General features: G+C 47.0%; 1 protein-coding gene and 2 long non-coding RNA genes across 3 annotated transcripts; 2 read left to right on the forward strand and 1 right to left on the reverse strand.

Moving 5' to 3' along the window:
• Positions 1 to 2,017: 2,017 nt before the first annotated feature.
• Positions 2,018 to 5,301, forward strand: LOC118253851 (uncharacterized). Its single transcript, XR_007708967.1, has 3 exons — positions 2,018 to 2,211; positions 3,015 to 3,446; positions 5,179 to 5,301. It is a non-coding gene; the product is annotated as an uncharacterized LOC118253851 (long non-coding RNA).
• Positions 5,038 to 13,099, reverse strand: SLC16A5 (solute carrier family 16 member 5). Its single transcript, XM_035558660.2, has 4 exons — positions 12,777 to 13,099; positions 8,732 to 8,875; positions 6,859 to 7,725; positions 5,038 to 5,279 (listed from the first exon to the last, which is right to left on the reverse strand). The coding sequence occupies exons 1-4, from the start codon at positions 12,988 to 12,990 to the stop codon at positions 5,038 to 5,040; spliced, it is 1,467 nt and encodes a 488-aa protein (XP_035414553.1). The 5' UTR covers positions 12,991 to 13,099.
• On the forward strand, positions 5,912 to 12,802 carry LOC126913519 (uncharacterized). Its single transcript, XR_007708968.1, has 3 exons — positions 5,912 to 6,355; positions 11,010 to 11,168; positions 12,687 to 12,802. It is a non-coding gene; the product is annotated as an uncharacterized LOC126913519 (long non-coding RNA).
• Positions 13,100 to 20,539: the final 7,440 nt, after the last annotated feature.

The following is a 20,539-nucleotide window of genomic DNA, read 5'->3' on the forward strand; positions in this document are numbered from 1 at the left end:
AAACTACTTCCACGTTAGAATGTTAACATATTAGCACATCTCTTTTAATGTAGGCATTTGTAAGTGTTGACATACTTTAAGCCACATCTGTCATTGCTAATGTGTACTAGTGTGTGACTAATGTGCGAAAGCAGAAGAGAAGGCAAAGGCAGACAAGCTAGCCCAATACAAAGGAAAGTGGTTAAGGATACTGGGATTGACTAATAAGGACTGAAAACCAGAGCATTTAAAGAGGAAAAACGCAATAGCGTCTGTACACAAATACTGTATTTGTGGTCAGTCAGTATAATTTTGCAGGCACAAAACCAGTAGAAACTTTGTCCTCCTCTGAACTGGTTGCACAGACAGCAGTGTTTGCAAACAGCTTGTTCCTGTGCTGGCTGGGTTTCAGGTGATGCATCTCTGAAAACTGTACTCTCCAGGTCACGCTATTCAGTGTGTGGCAAGAAGTAACCAGGGGGAGAGGAAAACTCGTGCTCGGCTTTCTGGGAACTGTTTGCTCTGATCCTCCTAGCCTTCGTCTTGTTTTGAGTTTAACTGGTTTAGAGATGTGAGGAACGTTTTGCATTTAATTTGATGTGCTGGAGCTGCCTCCTGGAGGAGAGTTTGACAGCATTCCTTGGGTTTTGTGTTCCTCAGAGGTTTTCTGTAGGAGTCAGGTTGTGCTAGTACTGCTTATACGACGAGCTTTGTTACAAGCTGTGTGCTTGTCTGTGTGCTGGCTTGCTGCAGGGAGTTTGTCCTGATCATCCAGAAAGATCACTTGGTAGTAGGTATGTAGCCCTCTTACTCAGACTGTTTACTCAGGTGATACTTCCTATATTGTTTAATAGTCTGAATGCTCTGACTGCTTGCTGTTAGCCAGAATAGTTAGCACAGAATGGGCTAATATAGCTGGGACAGTCACAGATTCAGGGGCTGGTCTAGTGACAGTGGTGTACTTTGATAGCACACCCACCACAGTTAGAATTTGATCAATTTTCATGTCTAGTAGGTATGTTTCTTTTCTCACAATTACTAACTAGGCCTGTAAACAGCATGCTAAATTCTTCATTTAAGTGATTTTGCACTTCTGAGGTGTTTTAGAGTTTGTAAGGTTACCATGACTCTTTTTTTTTTTTAATTAAACTTTTCCAAGAATCACATTGGCAGAGTATCTAAGGTTTATAAGGGTCATAATCTTCTAATATTTCAGAGTGAACTTCCTGGTGAATGTTTCATAGCAGTAAGGAAAGGTGCTCGGTGCAAAAAAATGCTTAGCTTGCAAGGTTAATGATACTTTTAACAACAAAGGGCGCAGGAAGGGATATGAGGGGATCGGGCAAGGTTTATTTATTTCTGGCTAATTTTTCTTGCTCTGCTCATTCTCGTAGGCTTTCAACCAGGCTGAGGTACTAGCATTTGCCTATCATTAAGTCTGGGATTATTTTGTTGTCTGAAGGTTATTTAAAAAAAAACAACCAAACAAAAAAACACCTGCTTCAGGGGGTGGTGGTAATTAGGCTGTGGTTGCCTTGCATAATGGGACAACCTTAAACTAATGAAAGGAATTCTTATTACTTTATTTTTCTTCTGGGCCTCAAGATTCTTACGGAGTGAGTATTAATGTTCTGAGGGGGAATATTTATTATACTGTAGCATGCTCAGTATGCGTGGCCCCTTAATTATGCATTACAAAGCTGCTCAAGGCATCTGGGGAGTTCAGGTTGAAAAGAGAGGTAGGAGAGACATGGAACAGGAGAGGAGGAAGCAGGGAGCTATTTTGTCTATTATGGCAGCTCAGTCATCTTACTCACTTGCGGAAGCACAGCCTTAAGTGTTAACCTGTTCTTTGTCCAAGATTTGTTTCTAACCTGGGGGTTGCAGATTGCTACTAAAGAGTACATGTAAAGTAACCATGGGAGATAACCCTGTTTTCAGGCAGATTGAGTTCTGTAAAGCTGTTAGAAAGTTCTTGGACAACAAGATGAAAAAAGTGAAAGTAGCAGATTTGTAAACTTTTTGTCTTCCCAGAAACATCTCTTTGCCTCTGCAAATAACTCCCAGTGACCCGAGCATTGAGTCTGGGAGTATCAAAAAGCCACTCTGTAAAGAACGCTAACTTTCTGTCCTAAATTGCCTTGCACTACTGTGTACAACTAGGGAATAGTCAAAACAGATTTCTTTGCCATGGTGCAGGAGGAACTGATCTCTGTGTGGCAGCTCCAGTTGGTGAGTACCTTTATTTACCCTGTATCTTGCAAATATGCATTAGACTATTTATTTACTTGCTTATGGGCTGACTAGGGCTAAAGCATTGCAGACAGAGCAGCGCCTCTGCACAGGAGATGCATTCTATTGCTAATTCAACTATTCTTTGTTTTCCTGGGATATGTTTTGATCTTGCCTATTTTGCCCAAGACGTTTGTAGCAGTGGGATGATTTGGGGCAATATTGTGCTGTATTTCTGGCAGAGTACAAAAAGGGAATGTGAAAGGGTAAACAGAATTTCAGATTTAAGAATTATATAAAGAAAATAATATCAATCTGTTCAGCTGCTTAGCTGTTTCATTTGCAATAGGTAGAAGAGGTTTGAGACTTAATCCTTCTACATTGGGTTATTTTGATGAGAGGAGGAAAGACCCATCATTTTTCCTAGGAAAGTATTGCAGTTGTTTTGATGAGCTGAGAGGTACCAGTCCCTGTTCACTTTGCAGTTATAGACAATATAAGCATTGCACAAGTTAATAAACACATGATTAGAGATTAGATATGTATGTCTCTCGGCAGTCATCTTTTTTAAGTAATGCAAAGCATACTGACTCAATATTGGGAAGAATGGGTTAAAAGTAGAAGATTGGCAAGGAGGATGGGATCAGAATAGAAGATTGGCGAGGAGGATTGTAAATACACTCAAGTGACCTTGCAGCTGGGAATGTGTGAAGTCCAGGGAGCAGCAATGTAGAAAAACATATAAATTATGTCTGCTGCTGTTTGTGCTCTGTATGTTGGACAAGTAACACATTTGTGCGTAGATAATATAGGTGTTTGGTGGAGTTGGAGGTGCCCTATCGGATGTGCTTGAGCTCCCAGCCTTGGTACAAAGAAGATCAAAGAAGGACAGTGAGAATCGCAGCATAGTGGTAAAAACTGAGCAAACTCTTGATAAAAACATGTGAAACCAGCAGGCTGGTGGTCTCCTAGCATGGACCCTGTTTAGCAGTTCCTGTGTTCCCTCTTGTGTGCCTGTGCTCGTGTATCTCTGCTTGGTGCTGCTTCGAGGATCCCCTGGTTGGCGAGGTAATGAGAATAAATCTACTTTTTGCATTTTAGCTGCAAGTCTGTGGTTGTTCCTGTTGCCTGCCTGTGCTGACTCTCACACTTAGTAATCCTAAAGCACTACTGAGATGGATGCTTCTGAGATGTGGAAGGAGGAACCATTCTGAAGGGCTGATGCTTCTTCAACTGTAAATAATAGCCGAGAAACCATTAGTCTTGGAAAGCCTTGGAATCAATTTTCCAGTGGCTTCATGTGTTGGTTTTATTTATTTATGTATTTATTTATTTATTGTGGTTGGTTTGTTTGTTTGTTTTTCTGGGGAGTCCACAGTTCTAATGAAAACTGGTTTTGTTGCTAAGACTTTGATACAACAGTTCTCAAGATTAAGTGTTAAAGTTGAATTGGATGCTGCTGGTTCAGCTTTTGAGTTGAAAGGTGTTACTTCTTCCGTTTCACTGACATTGTATGATTTTATCTTTTGGAGGTTCTATTATGTTGAGTAATCTTCAGCTCCAGTACTTTGTGAGATATCTGTTTAGATCAGGAGAGATACGAAATATGAACAGTTTGAAATTTGAACTGATCCTGAGGGAATTCAGCAGCTGATGCAACTCTCATGTCAGTGCTTACAAGTGTAACTCCCAGGAGTGTGGCAGGAAAAGCCACTTAGAGTCAAAATACTGCATGGATATGAAAGTTAACACTGGCTTTTCTTAGTATATTTTTCCACATTGATTTCTTTTTGACATGTAAGTTATACTTGTGCAAACTTCTCTGTGCTGAGAATGATGGTATACATAAGTCTACGAGTCTAAGACTAAAGATCTAAATGCATTTATACAAGGATTTGGCACTATATAAGGATAAGGATGCATACATTCAATCTCTGGTCTACTAACACCTTCTATGACGTGCTCTCCACCTGTCCCCCTTAAAAAAAAAAAAAAAAAGTGTCCCAGTTGATGCTGGAAAGAAATGTATTTATACAAGCCATGAATCCCCAGTTGTGATACATCAGGAAGCACTAGAAATACCACTAGTTATGCAAAGCACTCGCTGTAAGGTTTGGGTCTTTGTTTTTGATGCTCTGGAGTTGACCCTTTGAGGCTTTGAAAATGCCTTTGATATGAAGAACTCATATACCTCATAAGGAGAAAAATATTTGATCTTACTAGAGACTTGCCTGAGTTCTGTGACCCATATGGCAGCCTCCATATAATGTTTTGAGATGTGGGAAATAACGACACACTTCCAATTGAAAGTGTTTGTTTTGTCCCCCCCACAATGTGAGAGGCTACCAGGAAAGTTCATATAAACCTGCACCAAATTTTTATGTTCAGATTAGGCGTGTAATTACTCTGTGAAAGAACTACCATTGTGCATAGCCATCAATATGTATTTTCCAGTGCTAAAGCTGAAATGTGTACATGAAATATCGGTGACTTCTGAAAGGCACCGACTTAGACCAATTGAATCAACGTGGCTTTCGCTTCTCAAGCTGGCTGCCATGGCTGTTACCCCACAGCCTGCTTTAGGAAAGCACAGAGATGTGTGTGCTTTGGCTCCTGGGCCGGCGCTGGGCTCAGCCCGAGATCTGCATTGCTCGCGTGGAGCCTGACACGGCCCCACCGAGTGGAAGCACAGGGCAGGAGGACGACGATAGTTGTGGGATGCACACACTCGGTTTCTCTGCCATCAGTGCCAGGGCTTGTGTAGCTTTGTACAGGCCACGTGATTGTTTGTATTCCTCTCTTTTTTCCTTTTTTTTTTTCTTTTTTTCATATGCTTGTGACGTACATGACGACTGGAGTGGATTGACTTTCAGGCTGCGGTTCAGTTGGCGTGTCATTGTATTGATATCTGGAGGGATTATCCAAAGGTACTTTTGTGGTCTCTTTCAAATTTCTTTTTTTTTCCAGAGCACAGAAGCTGAGCCCCATGAACAGTGCAGCTGATATCTGGAGGAAACTGGAGGTGTAGAAGACATAGTGGAAATCATTAGTTATGTCCACCAGGAGACCTGAAATGGAAACCACAGCTTAGTCATAGAAGAGATGCATACCAAAGACAACTGTATGGCATTCACAGAAACATTAGACCTAAATAATTCAGCAAACTGCCATATACAAAAGATAAGCATTCATAGATGAGTTAAGTTCTCTTTTCCAGATTCTAGAGCTTGTTTGCACTCACCACTCAGGTGGTGTTTCTGCTTCTATATAAAGTATTTCCCAGTAAACAGAGAAATCAGCAAAGAAACAAAATTGTAACTTTTTTCCAACCTGCTGATTCACTTTGTTTACTCAGCAGAGGACCCCTGTGCCAGCTGCTGGATTTTGGAACGAGTGACCCTGTTACATTCCAGGTCAAAAAACAGAACAAATAAAGAAAGAAATCTCTCACAAAAATGACATGTTGGGGTCTATAAGCTGAAGACTTGTCTCTAAAAGTGTGTAACTGGGGAGAGAAAAAATCACAGCACAGCAGGCATTACAATAAACATTAAGTACCTCAATGTAAAACATTTAGAAGGGTGATATATCAAGTGAGTAATTTAACACTAATGCTGGATACTGAAAGGTAATATTCAGGTAAAACATATGACTCCTTTAAAGGCTGCTTATTTATATGGAAGTAATTATTTAATAGATTTTAGGTCTCTAGAAATTGAGCTTTTCTTACTGTACCTTGTTTTTGCCTATCTGCCTCTTCCATCACAGATGTCCAAGAAAAGATCTGTTTTGCACTTTGAGAAAAGTGGCTGACATGCTTTCCCCGGAAATACTATTAAGTATGGTGCATATTATTCCATTCTTAGAATGGATAGATATTTTCCTGCTGGATGAGACACAATTCATTGTTTGGAGGAAGGAACTAAAACCTGAATAGAGGATTCATGCTCAGGTTCACATTTGTTTGTCAGTCTTTTGAATGTGCTGCTGCACAGCAGGAGCAGGTGTGTCTCGGACAGGTCAATTAGTGGTGTTTGGAGTGAACTGTGAAATCGGTGAATAATTTATTGGATTGGGGGCCACAACTAGTTCCCTTCCTTGTCTCCAGAGAAAAATGAATACGCTCCAGAACACAGAAAGAAAAGTGAGTAGAAGAGCCTTTTTCTATAAGCTTCTTCAATTATATTGAGCTGGTAATACTTCTGATCAGAGTAAATGTGTTTAATGGGATGTTTACAATTTCTTGAGACTTCATAGATAAATGAATGCAGACTAGCAAAGCAGTGAAAGAATTCTAAAACAACAAGATCATACCACTGTAATTCCTTTCTGTGTTCTGCCACTCAGGGAAAAAGTTCTCGTCATTCTCATGCCTATCAAAGCTGCCTGCCAAATGGGGAACTTTTTCACTGTCTGCAGTTGCTTCAGTGACACTTGGGCTGCTACAGAAATGACCCTTGCTCAGCAGTGAGATGGGGCTGATCATTCCTTTCTGACTCTCCCTTTTATATTGCTCCCTTTACATAACTCACCTGCCTGTGTGGACTTAGAAACTCCCTCATTCCTCTTCTTTATGCTCCCAAACACTTGTCACCAGTGTCTAAAAAAGCTGTTTTTGCTCCAGCTTGCTTTAATAGCTTTTCTCACCTGTGAGAGGGGGTCCAATGAGGAGAGTGATACTCTCCAGGACCGTGAAGAGCCCTAGAGCGCTTGAGAACCTGTCCATTTCCACCACATCCATCAGCACCTGGAAGGTGAGTGCCCCAATGCCACTCGTGGCTATGCTGAGGATGACGCAGTAGACAATGAGCACGCTGAACTCAGCTGAAATAATGCAAATGAAATTGCTCAGCCCGCAGAGGAGCACAGCCAGGCTGAACAGGTAGATGCGTCTTCCTGTGAAGATTCTGTGTCCCGAAAGCAGTCCTGTCAAAGGGCGTATGAAAGTGTTGATGAACCCAGTAATGGAGATGAGGAGGGCTGCCTTGTGTTCCTCCACCCCGTTCTGGATGGCGTAAGGTACAAGGTAGACGTGGGGTAACACAAACCCCATCATCATCCAGGTCACTCCGATAGTGTAAATCCGGTAACCTTTGTTTTGACAGAAGATATCAACAGCCAGGTACTTCTGCAGCATCTGGAAGCATGCAATCTTTCTGTTTTGCTGCTGGTACTTTAGGTGGGGAGAAGATGCTCCATTGGACAGCTGCGCCTCTTCTGCTCTTCTCCCTGAATCCTCTCCAGGCCTGGGTAACTGCACTAGTGATCCTGAAGCAAGCTGCACTGGTCTCATAATGGCTCCGCAGACGCAACAGTTTAATAGTATTCCTCCAAAGATAAGAAAAGTGTTTCTCCAGCCCATCTCATCCAGCATGTATTGAGAAAGCAGTGGCCACAGCGTGAAACCAAGAGAGACACCAGTGGATGCCATGGCGTTAGCCAACGCTTGCCACCGCACAAAGTAGTGGCCCAGTGCAGTCACTCCTGCCTGGAAGCTGAAACATGATCCCAGACCTAAAGGTATGAAGGAAAGAGAAAAACAACAGCACGGGATCCCTCTGCGGTGTCTTGCAGGGTGAAAAGAGCCCAGCTCCATGGGGTACTCACAGATGACTTCATCTACCACTAGGCATATCCTCACCTGCCAGGCTGCACAACCTCCAGTGATTAATACTCAGTAACCCCACACTAGAGATAAAGAAGGGTATTGTGTATAAACTTAACTCCTTGTGTTCTCAGGAATACTAAATACACTGATCTAAGGTGATGTTTGTCTGGGCTGCACTGCAATGCTTATGATCGTTATGGAATAGTTCATTAGAAAAATTATTTTTTTACTGCATACAGCAGGCAGTGCTGCCTTCCTGACACTTTCTTCAGGGCCCAAGGAGTTAATTCTTTTTTTTTTCTCCATGCAGCAAACACAGCTTAGCTTACAAGAGCCAAAAGGCTTGGTCCCAAAGTGACTCGGCTGCAAAATTTCATTTCTCTGTGTTAGAAGAAAATATGGCTTGAAAAACAGTTACATAGGAGAAATATTTGGAAAGGAAAAGTTCCCATCTGTTACTTCTGTTCAAAACCAACACATTCTTTTGTTAGAAAAAGATGACTCCATATTTCCTCAGATAGGGAGTGGTGAAACCCAAGCCCAAGGAACTTATGAAGGATGTTGTCCCAACACATTGCGTTTCAAGATGGAAAAACTCCCCTTTTCAAAGACAAAAGGCTGTGAAGCTCCTAAAGAGAACAGACATGTTGGCTCTCCACTTCACCCCTTAGAGACCTGTAACCTTTTCCAGAGAGAAGCACTTTCCAGTGAGCTCGGCTGGGCGAGGTGTGTTAAAGGGGTGTGAAGGGCAAGCCTATCCAGCATGCAATTCCTGCTGAGCTGTGGGGCTTTTGATTTATCCTATTTCACAGCTGAGTGAAAAACGTGAGCACTTAGTCTGGACTCTCACCACTTCCCAGCTCTCAAATAAAGGGCAGCAGCTGTGTTTTCCTGCTGTTCCTTAGTACTTACCAGTGATGAGGCCAGCTGTTATGTAAAGCTGGCCAAGGGACTTGCAGAAGGAGCTGGACACCATGCCCACGCTGCTGAGCAGGCCTCCCAGCATCACAGCAAACCTGTAGCCAAATCGCTTCACCAAGATGCTGCAGAGGGGTCCTGGGAGCAGTCAGAGAAGCAAAAGGGAGACAGTTAGAGGAGGAGGAATTATTTCATAGCTGCTAGACTGCTGCAGTTATCGAACGGTTTAGTCTAGAGTCCCTGAGGATCGTCCCAGCAGCAATGCAGTGGGGGAGCCAGAAACAGAAAACACATTCCCTGATCCTCCAAGGTGCTTGGTCAGCTTGGCACATGAAGGGAGTGCTCCTGTGCTTGGATTTTGGTCATGAAGTAGGATTCCTAAGCTTCCCTGTGATGGATTTTCGGTAAAACTCTCAGAAATGGAATGGAAAAAGGACCTTCAAGTGTAATTCTGTTCTCTTATGATATCAGTTCTGGGAACGATTTGAAAAGGGAGAGGACTTGGATTTCTGTGCCCCTGAGTAGGAGAGGCTGAGTGGGTGGTATTTTCTGCTTGCATGTTTCCACTCTCGTTTTGCTGTGTTTTTCAAATATTCTGCCACAAAATCTTGCCAATTGCTGTTGGCGTCCTGCTACATAGGTGAAATTCCCTGCAACAGAAGGCAGATTGACTCTGAAAATGATCAAGAATGGGAGAAAGAAGATTGTCCTTGAAGAAGATCACTTGAAAACAGCTGGAAGCATGTTCATGTCTGCATCGGAATCAGTCTAAGCTTCAGGCTGTGGCATCCAAGCTCCAGCTTGTGGAGTCTTGCAGCTGTCCTGCAAGTCATCTCCCCATGAAAATAAGATGTTTTTTGTCAGTGCGGCTCTTTGCACATGCCTGTCCTGGCATACCTGGCCAGGGTTGGGTAGGCATGACTGTGTCCACTTCCAAGAGGACGAAGCCTAGGAGCAGAACATGCACAAACAACGCAGAGGCAAGGGCAAGACCTGGGTGCTCCTGGTGGGCCTGGGTCTGCTCTTCTGGAGCAGAAACCTGGGTCTTACTGTGTGCATATGTTGCTGGTAGGCTTTTCTAAGCAGGACTTAAGTTGTTTCATCAGAGAAAGCAATGAACAAATAGGCACAGAGATATGTGTTTAAGGTCAGTTAATTCTGTAATTTTCATAGGCTTTTGGTGAGTTCCATGATATTGGGATAAATGACCAGTTTGATAATGTCATGGGTTTAGTGTGCTTCATTTTGGGGTAGGAGGAGATTAGTTAAGACCTGCAGACCTGTCAATGGAAAACATGCTTCTCTGTTAGAGGAGGTTCTGAAGGTAGAGTTGTTTCTTTTTGTGTTCCCATGAGGATCCTCATGCTTTTGCAGGTTTTATTTTTTTTCCCCCTCTTCCTAACACGTCAGGTTATGTAAGCAAATTCAGAATGACTGCAAGCCTCAGGATTAGGAATCAATCTGTGGGGAAAATAACCTGTGGCATATTTGTGACCTAAAACAACACCTGGTTGGAAATAAAATCCACGTAGTCAAGCAAGTAGAGGAATGTTATTAAAATTAGGACTGCAGCTGTCTGTATTTTGATCTGCTTGGGAGATTTTCACCTTGGAATTCAACTGGCCTTTGAAGAAGTATTCACCAGGCTCAGCAAACCGGTGACTGCATTATTTTTCCTCCCGCTGAGGAGATTAAGGATGGTACTGCTGTTTAACCAACCTGAGTAGCCAGAAATCATAAATCAAACATGCCAAAATCATGGGATTGGCTCAAAAAATCCTGTTTTTCATTACTTATTCCTGCTAACTTGCTTTCTAGGTTTCAAATATTATTGCTTGCTTGGGGCTTCTGTGCTTTTCTTTGCAAAGATATTTCCAACAAAACTGCTGCATTTGTACTAGTGCAAGTCCAGAGAGTTATGTTTGCATGAATATCTAGAAGGAGGAGCCTATAAGGGCTTGAACTCTTGTATTTCCCGCTTTGGAGTCAGCCATAGGATCCTGAGGTGTCTCAAATGATTCTTATAACAAAAAATTAGTAATGGCTTTTAACTAGGAACGTTGCATGGGTAATGAGATATGTTTGCGTTACTAAGTTAAGTGCTATTCTTCACACTGTGCCCTTCCCTGTTTCCTTGCACATCTCTGCTGAGCTGAGGTTAGCTCTCTTGCATGGAGCTTCTCACTCAGCTGATGACTCTGAGAACGGAGCACTCTGTCCGTTTCTCTTGCTGTTTACTATTTTTGCAACAAATATTTATTTTTCCCTTCAGGTCCTCTGAATTAAGAGTAAAGGAGAAGGAAAGTGAGAAGAATCTTTAAGAGATCCTGGTTACACAGCAGAAAACAGTTTTGGAAAGGGTTTAAATACCAAGGTGATGGATGCAACCTGAGAACCTGAATCAAACAAAGCCTGGACCACTGCAAAGAAGGTCAGAAGTTGCAGCAAAAATCATTGGCCTGAGAGGGAGTCCTTTATCTCTAATTTTTCATTGTTTTTTTCTTCTTACAGTTGTGTTAGTCCCAATTTAAGCTATTGTGGGGTGAGAACAAATTCTCCTCTGCTGTAAGAGCCTGCAATAGGAGATGCAACTAGCAAGTGAAGTAACAATGCTCCTGTAATCCACTGGTTATGCTCTTACAAATTCTATTAGTGAATATAATCACCACAAGGCTATTCATTCCTCGTGTCATTTATAACTTTTGGATCTATTTATTGGCTGTCTTTATATTACCTTTCACTGTGGTCCCAGCCTCCTACAAAAAAATTACTTTATTATAGAAAATAGGAGACTTGATATTTTCTTGCAGATGCAGCCAGGCTTGTCCTTCCCCGTCTCGTTGGGACTGAGCTGCTTTTCAGACCATTTCCCAGAGCCACCAGCTCCTGTTCAGCTCCTTCCAACTAACAGCAGCTGGGCCACAGGGGTTGGAAGCCAGCACAGGGAATGCCCAGCAGCTTCCGAATTCGAGGACCCAAGACACTGCTCTATTTCTGCCAAACTGCAGTGACAATTCCTCCCACAGCTGCTTCCTCTGAGGTCTCTTTCTGTCTGTGCCTTGCTATTCTGGACCAGCTGCTTCTGCTAAGGTGCAAACTCTTTCCCCTTGTCATGCTGTCAGCCAAGTCCTACCCAGGAGACAATGAACCCATCATAGCTGTCACATCAGCATGACTCTGCTTTTATTTTTTATATTTCCACCCCCATACTGTAGTGTCACCTTTAATCAGTATTGGAAAGGGGCAGGAATGAACTTAAGGGAGCAGCTCATCTACCCGAGCAGCGGTAGATACTTTGCTCCCTGCTGCTAGGTGGGGTTCAAGTAATCTGTTTATCACACAAGCATGGAAGCTGCATGTGGAGGGGTCAGCAGCAAGACAGGACTGCTCATTGGGAGGTCCTCGAGCTGCTGGGTGTGTTTTTCTCCTCTATGCAGAGCTATCAGTCTGGATGTGGCTCTGGGTACCCTGTCCTGTGCAGCCCCCACAGTTTCTTTGGGGAAAGAACAGTGCTTAGTTTTCTAGGGGTGATTTGGTGCCCTGTCAGCAATGTACCACCCTTCTCCGTCCCCCTTCACTTGGAGACCTGCCTGACCTGCATCCTGCACTAAACCAGCTGCCCTCACCTTGATACCTGCTGGGGCGTGTGCTCCACACCACCGCCCAGGGGTTGCTTTAACCCTGTGCCAGCAGCCTGGAGGGGCTCAAATGGGGCAGCTTTTCAGCCCTGAAGAACACAGGGGTTATGTGAGAGAGGATGGAAGGAGGAGCCCAAGCTCACCTTCACCTTTGGAGAAAGGTCTTGGTTATCTCTTAGAATGGCAAAGGGGAGCGTGGTGTCTGCAGACACTTGGCTTTGGACTCTGTGGGCATGGATCAAAGCAGTTGGGAGATGCCTGTGTGCTGCCAACCAGCCATACCTCCCAGTCCCTTTCACCTTCCTCCTCAGGGAAATGCTAAAAGCACCCTCATAACGGCCTCTCGTCAGCACTGGTACCTCAAGAGACAGCAGCGGACATTTGCCACGGCCTTTACTCACCGCCTCCGTGCAGCACGGCCACCATGATGGACGGGAACCATGACGTCTCGCTGTTGGAGGCCTGGAACTCGTGCTGGAGGTCCGTGAAGAAGACGCCGATGCATGAGGGGAAGCCCAGCGTCAGCCCCTGCAGCAGCACTGTGGCAAGCAGCACCATCCATGCCCAGCCCCGGTCCTGGGGCTTGGCAGCTCCCCATGCTCCTCTTTGGGACATGATGGCTGCTTTCTCCTCCCAGGCCGGCCTGCTGGGGAAGCGACTGCAGCTACCATGCAACCCTCGGCCCAGGGAACGGACCTACAGAGAGAAGGGTTACAGGATCCTGGCAACAGATTACTTGAGAAACGCCTGCCTTCTCCTTTTATATTGCACAAGACTGCGAGCACAGCCAGGTACAGAATGGGACCACACCTCCTCTGAGGTATGAATTGGTCTTACCTAGTTCCCACCCTTATTTTCCCTTTCACCTGCTTTCATCATATGGATTCCCCTTGCTGGCAATTGCTAAGGTCACCAAGTCCTCACACTGAGAGGAGAACGAAAAACTCTGCAAATGCCAAGAAAAATAGAAACGCATAAAGCTTGCATGGTGCAGCAGGGCTCAGTGTGAACCTGTTATGACAACTGCTCCTGTGTATAGTTCAAAGTGCTAGTGCTGAAAAAACATTTCAAAAGCCATTAATTAATTAGGATCCAGCGATCTCAGATATGCTTTTGCTTTACCTTGGTAGAGCTGCTTCTGAGAGATCCCAGGTTTGATTTCTTCAAGACCAGCAGCATGAAATATATAGCAATAGCACTCCCCATCCTCTCCACATGAATAAACACACATTAAAAAAAAATCTTTGGCAGCTGGATGAGCTCAAGAAAAGTGCCATTAAGGTCACTGCACAGTGCAATATTTATTTAGTACTCAAATAATGCCTTTCCCCTAAAACAATAGCCACAACTGAATGTTGCGTGCAGCCTTAAAAATGAATAATAGTTTGTCCTTGCTCATTATTTCAAATTTGCCATGGTGGCAGGCTTATGAGAGTAAGTTTCGTACCTCGGGCTGAAGCGAAGGGCCAGCAGCGCGCGGTTGTGTGCGCAGCACGGGCGGATCATCCCCTGCGTGCGCAGCCCGGCCAGCTCATTGCCCACGGTTAGATACTTCTGCTTCAGTAGCGACTAAAAAGCTTTGATGAAGTCTTCTGCAATATTAACCCGGGCATCACTTCTGTAAACAGGGCTCTTTTGCCGGCTGGCTCACAGCCAGAAAAAAAAAAAGGGGGGGGGGGCTGCAAGCTGAGGGGGCCCGTGGGAAGGGGCTCTAACATGCAAATCACGGTGGTGGTGCTCAGCACACTTTAATCCTTTGTCCACTTTAGCTGGGTGCAGATAATGCAACTAATTCAAGTGCTTGTCTCGCTGGTGTGAATTAGCTGGATGACAGCCTAAAACCTCTCCCCGGCAACAGCAAACCTGAAAAAAAGGCAGAAGCACAGCTCCTCTCTGTTCCCAGCTGCCCTGTCCAACACTTGAGCTTGTCCAGCAGAAGATTTCTGGAGCCCTGGCTCCCCTTGTGTGTCCTTGTGCTCATTGGGGTGGGCTGTCCCAGGGGGCCACACGCTTGCTGTGGCTTTCATCCAGCTGTGGGACACCTTCTCCCCTCGGCAGCCCGACCTGCAGGATCTCCTGGGCTTTTTGCTGCAAGAGCCCCGGAGATGCGCCGCCAAGGGCCACGTGGCCTCCTCACCCCCTTCTCCCTGCACACAAGTGAAGGAACGGGTTTGTTCCAGCCTAGCTCGGCCGGCTGTGCCCGAGAACAGCAGCAGCAGCTCCGCAAAACCGCCTTTTAACCCTTCCCAGGGTAGCTGGACAGGACAGGCAGGGCAAATGCATTGTGCTGCTGCTCACTTTGGTGCTGCCTTCTCAGCCTGCTCCCGGTGTCGAGCATCAATCACGTTGAAGATCAGGGCCAACAAAAATGCGGAGTCAGATCCTCACAAGCACGTGCTCGTCTCGTGCTAATCGTGTCAGGATTTGGATTGAAGTTTGCAGCAAAAGACACACCTGGGTGCCTACTGCAAACAGCGCACGGGGTAGGGAGCAGGCAAACCAGTGCAAAGGTGCTTCCTGTCCCAGTGTGTGAAGGGGAACGGGAGGAAAGTTTCCTGCTCACGGCACGTTAGGTCTCTGCGTCCTGCTGTGGGGCTTATGGCATCAGCCCCATCGTGGGGACAGGTGGGTGTCCCGAGCAGGACAAGGGGGAGCAAAGCACATGGCTGGTTTCAGTTTCTGGTTGCTCTCTGCCAGTTGTTCTCTTATTCAGGTCTGAATTTTGTTTCTTCTTCCAGTGACCCCCAAGACACTGGGGTTCAAGCTTGGGTTTCCCAAGCTGTGACACAGCAGTCCCAGCACCTGTTGGTTGTGGCATTGCACCAGGAGTGCTCGCACAGTGCTTGTCTCCCACCTTCCACGCCTCGGTTTCCCTCAGCCGTGATGGGGGACCAGCAGCTGCTGGGATGAGGACACACAACAGGGCTGCTGGCAGCAATTCATGCTGAGACACCCAGGGCACAGGGCATTCATCTCCTAGGAAGAGGTTTATACTTAGTCTGCGAATGACGATGATATCTCTACATCAGGCTCAGCAAGAGCTGGTGGCTGGTGGTACCTCTGTGGGGAGCAGAGCAGCACCCTTTTTGCCTAAAACCGCTCAGGATGGGGACACAGCAGCAGGGTGCTGTGGGGAAATCAGGACTCTGGCTGCTGGGGGAGGCTCAAAGCCCAGGGGATGCCTGCGGCTCAGGAGCAGGGAGGGGAACTGGAGGAAAGTTTCTTGTTCACGGTACATTAGGTCTCTGCATCCTGCTGCGCGGCTTGCAGCATCCTCCTGCCGCCTCACCTCAGCCCCGGTGTGAGCCGGGTGTGGATTTTATGAATGTAAAACAGGCTGCATGCACAGAGGTGAGGCATTTACTGTAAACTGAGGGGGGGCGGTAAAATTTTTAAGGGTCACTCAGTGTCTGTTGGGGGTAGGAAAGCAAAGCACTTGGTAAACACCTTTATAAGTAACTTTTTAAGTACCTTTTCATCCTTAGATCTGGGCTTGCTTTGCAGTCCTCTCCCGGGTAGGCTGTGCTGTGTCCCAGGTGACTTTCCCAAGGTCACTCGGACAGCTACGAGCAGAGCCCCCAGCTTTAGCTCTGCTTTAGGCACTGGCCCCAGTGGTGCAGCCTGGCCCAGTGCTGTTGTCTGCGGGATGTCACTTGTCAGCCATCACTCACAGCCCTCAAGGGGCAGTGGAGGTGGCTGAGTTCACGCCCTGTGCACGTCCATGTGCTGGTGTCACGGCTCTGCGAGCCCGTCCCAAACCCAGGAATCTCAGCAGCAGTTTTGGGGCAGGCCATGTGCTTGGAAACCGAGGTGCAAAACACCTCAGAGCTCCCAAATTGCTTCTGAGGCTAGCTGAATTTGTTCCAGGCACCAAGATTAGCAGACTGACAGATAGAATCTCACAGAGGAAGTGCGTATCTTCTTTCTTTTATTTAAAGCAGTGGAAACTCGGTGACATTTTGGCTGTTGGGCTGCAGAGTCGCTTGGGGCAAGGAGCTGGGCACGGAGCTGCTCCTACCCCAGCTTCAGTCCTGATGTCTCCATCCTGCTCCAGCAGGCTGCAGGAGCACCCAAATTAAACCCCTGCTCCGATCCCTTCCTCGAGCCCAGACAGACCCAGGGGAAACCAAGCTCTCCGAGCACCTGAAAACAGACTCCTGAGACCTGGGGCAGGGACAGGGGCTGAACAATGCTGGCAAATTCCCTTCGGACCAGCTCTGCTAGGACTGAGAAAATGGGACAGTGCCAGAGCAGTGGGGAGCGCTAGTTTAGCACCACTTTCCTAAGCAGTTCCCATAGCATTGCTCCCTTGTCATCCCCTTGCAAAGGGTATCAGGGCCCTGACTGCACTAATTGGTCTTAATTAGTCTGACCAGACTCACCTGGATCCTCCTCCCACACCTTCTCCACCCAGTTTGACTCCAAGTTGCATTTAAGCCTGGCTCCTTACCTGGCTTATCCTTTAGACAGATGTCCCTGTGCTGTTCTTTGCTCTCCTGGCTTAATCTCTGCATTGTGTTCATGAATCACAAAGGACGTAGGTATGACACCAGGTAAGAAATCTGATTTTTGGAACCAGATTTCATGATTTGTAGCTAGTACTGAGGATAACACTGCTTAGCTTGGAGGTAGGAAATGGGGATTGAGGAGACAGCTGGTACCAAGTGTGTGTACTGACAGCTTCCATTGACTCAGAGGAATCCAGCAAGATGTGGCTTGTCCCAGCTCCTTGCCCTGGTGGCTGATTGTAAGGATTTGCATGCAGGCTGGCAAACAGTGCATGCAGCCCTCCTGACTGTTGCCTTCCTCCCTGGGTGCTCCTGGGGTGCCCCGTGCAGGGGGGAGGTCAGCAGCCGGCTCTGCCTGAGGCAGTGGGGATGGCTCCAGAGATGAGTCTGAGAAAGATGTGTTTGGGGAAATCCGTGCAGGAGGTGGCTCTGGCTCGTGACGTGGTGCCCTATGCTGCTCTGTGGGTTTGTGCCTCAGCTGGGCAGAGACAGGGACCTTTTAATGAAATGGAGTTCCTTAAATTGTTATCCACATGAAAACTGTGGCTGGTGGATGGGGTTGTGGGACCATGGGATGGGGTTGTGGGACATGGTGGGGCAATGGGCTGAGATCCCAGCCCCGTGCAGCCTGTCTCTGCTCCGGGTCGATGTTCAGAGCACCCAGCAGTGGTTAGGGGGATTTTCCCTGCAGCAGATCTTATCTACCAAGCTCTTAATTGTTGTCCCCCATGTTTTTTATCAATAGGGAATAAGCCACTTAAGGAGGGATCAAGAAAACTGTTTCCCTCTGGCTGGCTGCTTGAGCTAGGTGTAAATCCTGCTGCTGGCTGCTATGGGGTGGATGCTGGCAGGGAAATAGCCCTTTTTGGGGAGGATGGCAGGCAAGCATTGCTTTCATTTTGGGTTGTCTGCTTACTGTGGGTACCTTGTATTCCCACCACCAGCCCTATTTACCTTCACGTTAGGTTACACAGAGATGCGGTGTACCAGTTCAGCTGCCTGCTCTGTCTGCAGGCAAGATGCAGGGAATACAGGCTGGGTCCTTTGTTAGTAGCTGTGAATCTTTAAATAACGAAGAATCTTGTCTGCAGGGGATGTCATGGCTTAGTGCTTGGGGTGGGAGGATGGGATATATTGACAGCCGGTTGCAAGAAAGTTAATGCATCAAAGTACCACTGGAGGGTGGAACCCAGGACTGTTCCTTCCCCAGATTAGCTCTGGCTTTCCTCAGTTTTAGCCACTGCCATTTGAATTCATTGAGACCACTGGTGCATGTTGTCCTGTCCTTGCTGAAGGACCTGCTGCCCTGATTGCCCTGGGCTAAATCACAGGTGAAAAGTGCTCACTTGTCCTGAGGGTTTTCTGTGTGACACGTAGGCCAGCCACTGCCAGCTGAACCCTCAGCTCCCTGAGGAGCTGTTTGAGGCCCATGAAATGCAAGGAATCGTCGCGTTTTGGACTGATGATGAACTTGAAACTTGAATATGGTGAAATTTGGGGAACTCCTATTGGAGGTCCCCATCCCTCCTAGGGAATATTGCCAGAGAGGCAAATATTGATGCTTTTACTCACCTATGTTACCACACCTGAAGGCAATTGCTAGGGGATTGCAGCTCCTTCTTTTGCTGTGGTTTGGAGAAGCCAACATATTTCTCTAGCCCTGGACAGGACCAGGTATGTGGGGTTGTTTGCCCAGACATAAGTTGGGTTAAACCTTCAGTGACCATCTCAAAACTAGATTTAGGTGGACAGACATGGTTAAGGTCCTTGTTTCCCAAACAAGTTAGTAAGCTGGATTACAAATATCTACAGGTTTTCTGTCTGCGAATAGATCTGGCCCGATGACTTCAGAGTGAAGGTGGGTGGGTGAGCAGCAGACTTTGTTGAGGGCCTGAGGCAGAGTGTGGGCGCTGTGCAAGATGCGCTCATGGCTGTGGCCGGGCCTCTGTGCTGCCAGGCTTCACCCTCCCAGATGTGTGTGGAGAGGAGAAATGCAGCTGTGGTTTTCCACTCCTTTTTGCAGGAGCTGCAGGCCAAGAAGCTGGATGCTGATTGATGCCTTGGCTGCTAAAAACCCTTCCATATCTTCAGTGTCAGTTTGGGTTTCCTCTTTGTCCACAGATGTGAGCAGGCAGGGCAGAAAAACAACTGAATTGTGCTCTGGGCAAAACTGGCACAGGCAAGTGGAGCTGCCAGCTGGGTGACTAACAGAGCTTTGTGTGGTGCAGCGAGGTGAGCCCAGCCCTGGGGAGCCAGCAGGCCCCAGATGCAGTGTGGTGGCCAGGGGGTTTCTGTCTGGTGGGACCCTTTTGTTCCAGAGGAGGGGTGTGGGAGTGCCTGTCAAATGCAGAAAATGCCGTTCAAGGGGGATTTGAAAGTGCCTGTGTCACAGGTCTGCTGCGAAGTGGTTCCTTCTTCCCCTTCTGCTGCTTGGAGCCACCTGGGATTGGGAGCAGGAAGAGCTGAGCCCCTGGAAACAGCAGGGCCTGCTCGTTCGGAGGTGGTGTGTGAGGTTGGCTTTATTGGGGTGGGGTAATGCTGTGCTGCTGCCTGTCCAGCACGACCTCCTGCTTGGTAACGCTGGGTATCGCCTCTGTTCTCTGTAGCAAGAGGGGGGGGGGGGGGGGGATTTTTAGAAGGAGCTCTGTGTGTTGCACAGCTTTAGCTGGGAAAGCAAGTGATGGCACAGAGGCCTGGCTGCTCCTGACGGTGGTTTCCACAGAAACTGCCGAGTGACACTTGTGTCTCTGGCACGGTGCTGTAGCATTGCACTAGGTGTTGTGAGGGACCAGCTGGTGGACCAGGAGCTGGTTAGGGGTTCTGTTCAAAGCCTTTCCCCACCTACATGGCCTTAAAGGACAGTCAGGGCCTTCTGCACCTGAGCGTGGCTCTACTTGGTGCAAGCTTGCTGGCAGTCCAGCCCTGCAGTCAGGTTTGGCATGGAGGTATGGGGATTTATTGAGGAGATATGAGGGTAGTGTCCTAAATCAACTCGTGTGAAGTGATGAGGTGGCTCAGCTGTGCTTTCTGCTCTCTCCTGCATGCCCATAAGCTCCCTTTTGTGGTGTTGTGGGGGAGAGAGTGTCTCATCTCACGTAGCTCCAGTGTTAAAACCCCAGGTTGGGGATGTGCCAGCCCTTCCCTGCTCCTTGCTTTGGGGCTTTTGCTACAGTGGGGAAGAACTGGAAGCAGGGAGCGTGCCCGCGGGGCAGTGTTCAGAGCAGCTGCAGCAGGCAACAGCTACGTGTGGTCCAAAGTAACTTCATCTTCACCCATTCTTCACTTACATCTTTGTTCCTTCTCCTTTCCCACCCGTGTTTTGAGCCGGAATGATCACCATTAACCACATTTCAGCATCACCAAAGCTTGAAGGTTTTGTCTCCTCACCTCCCTGCTGCTCGCCCATCTGCTGATACCTCTGCTTCAGGCATTTTTGAATTGCAGTGGTCTGTAAACAGGAAAGAATCTAAATCCCAGCTAATCCCCTGTCTTGCTGAAGACACACACAGGAAGGCTGTGTTCAGGGTGGAGATAGATCAAGTGTTTAAAATGCCCTCCAGGGCTTCAGAGCAAATTCTACATGCCCGGGGCAGTCTCTCTCCCAGCGAACAGTTGCAGGCTCAAAACACAAGGGGAAGCTCTTAAGAAACTGCGTG

The sequence above is a fragment of the Cygnus atratus genome, chromosome 18 (assembly GCF_013377495.2).
Source record: "Cygnus atratus isolate AKBS03 ecotype Queensland, Australia chromosome 18, CAtr_DNAZoo_HiC_assembly, whole genome shotgun sequence".
Lineage (NCBI taxonomy): Eukaryota > Metazoa > Chordata > Aves > Anseriformes > Anatidae > Cygnus > Cygnus atratus.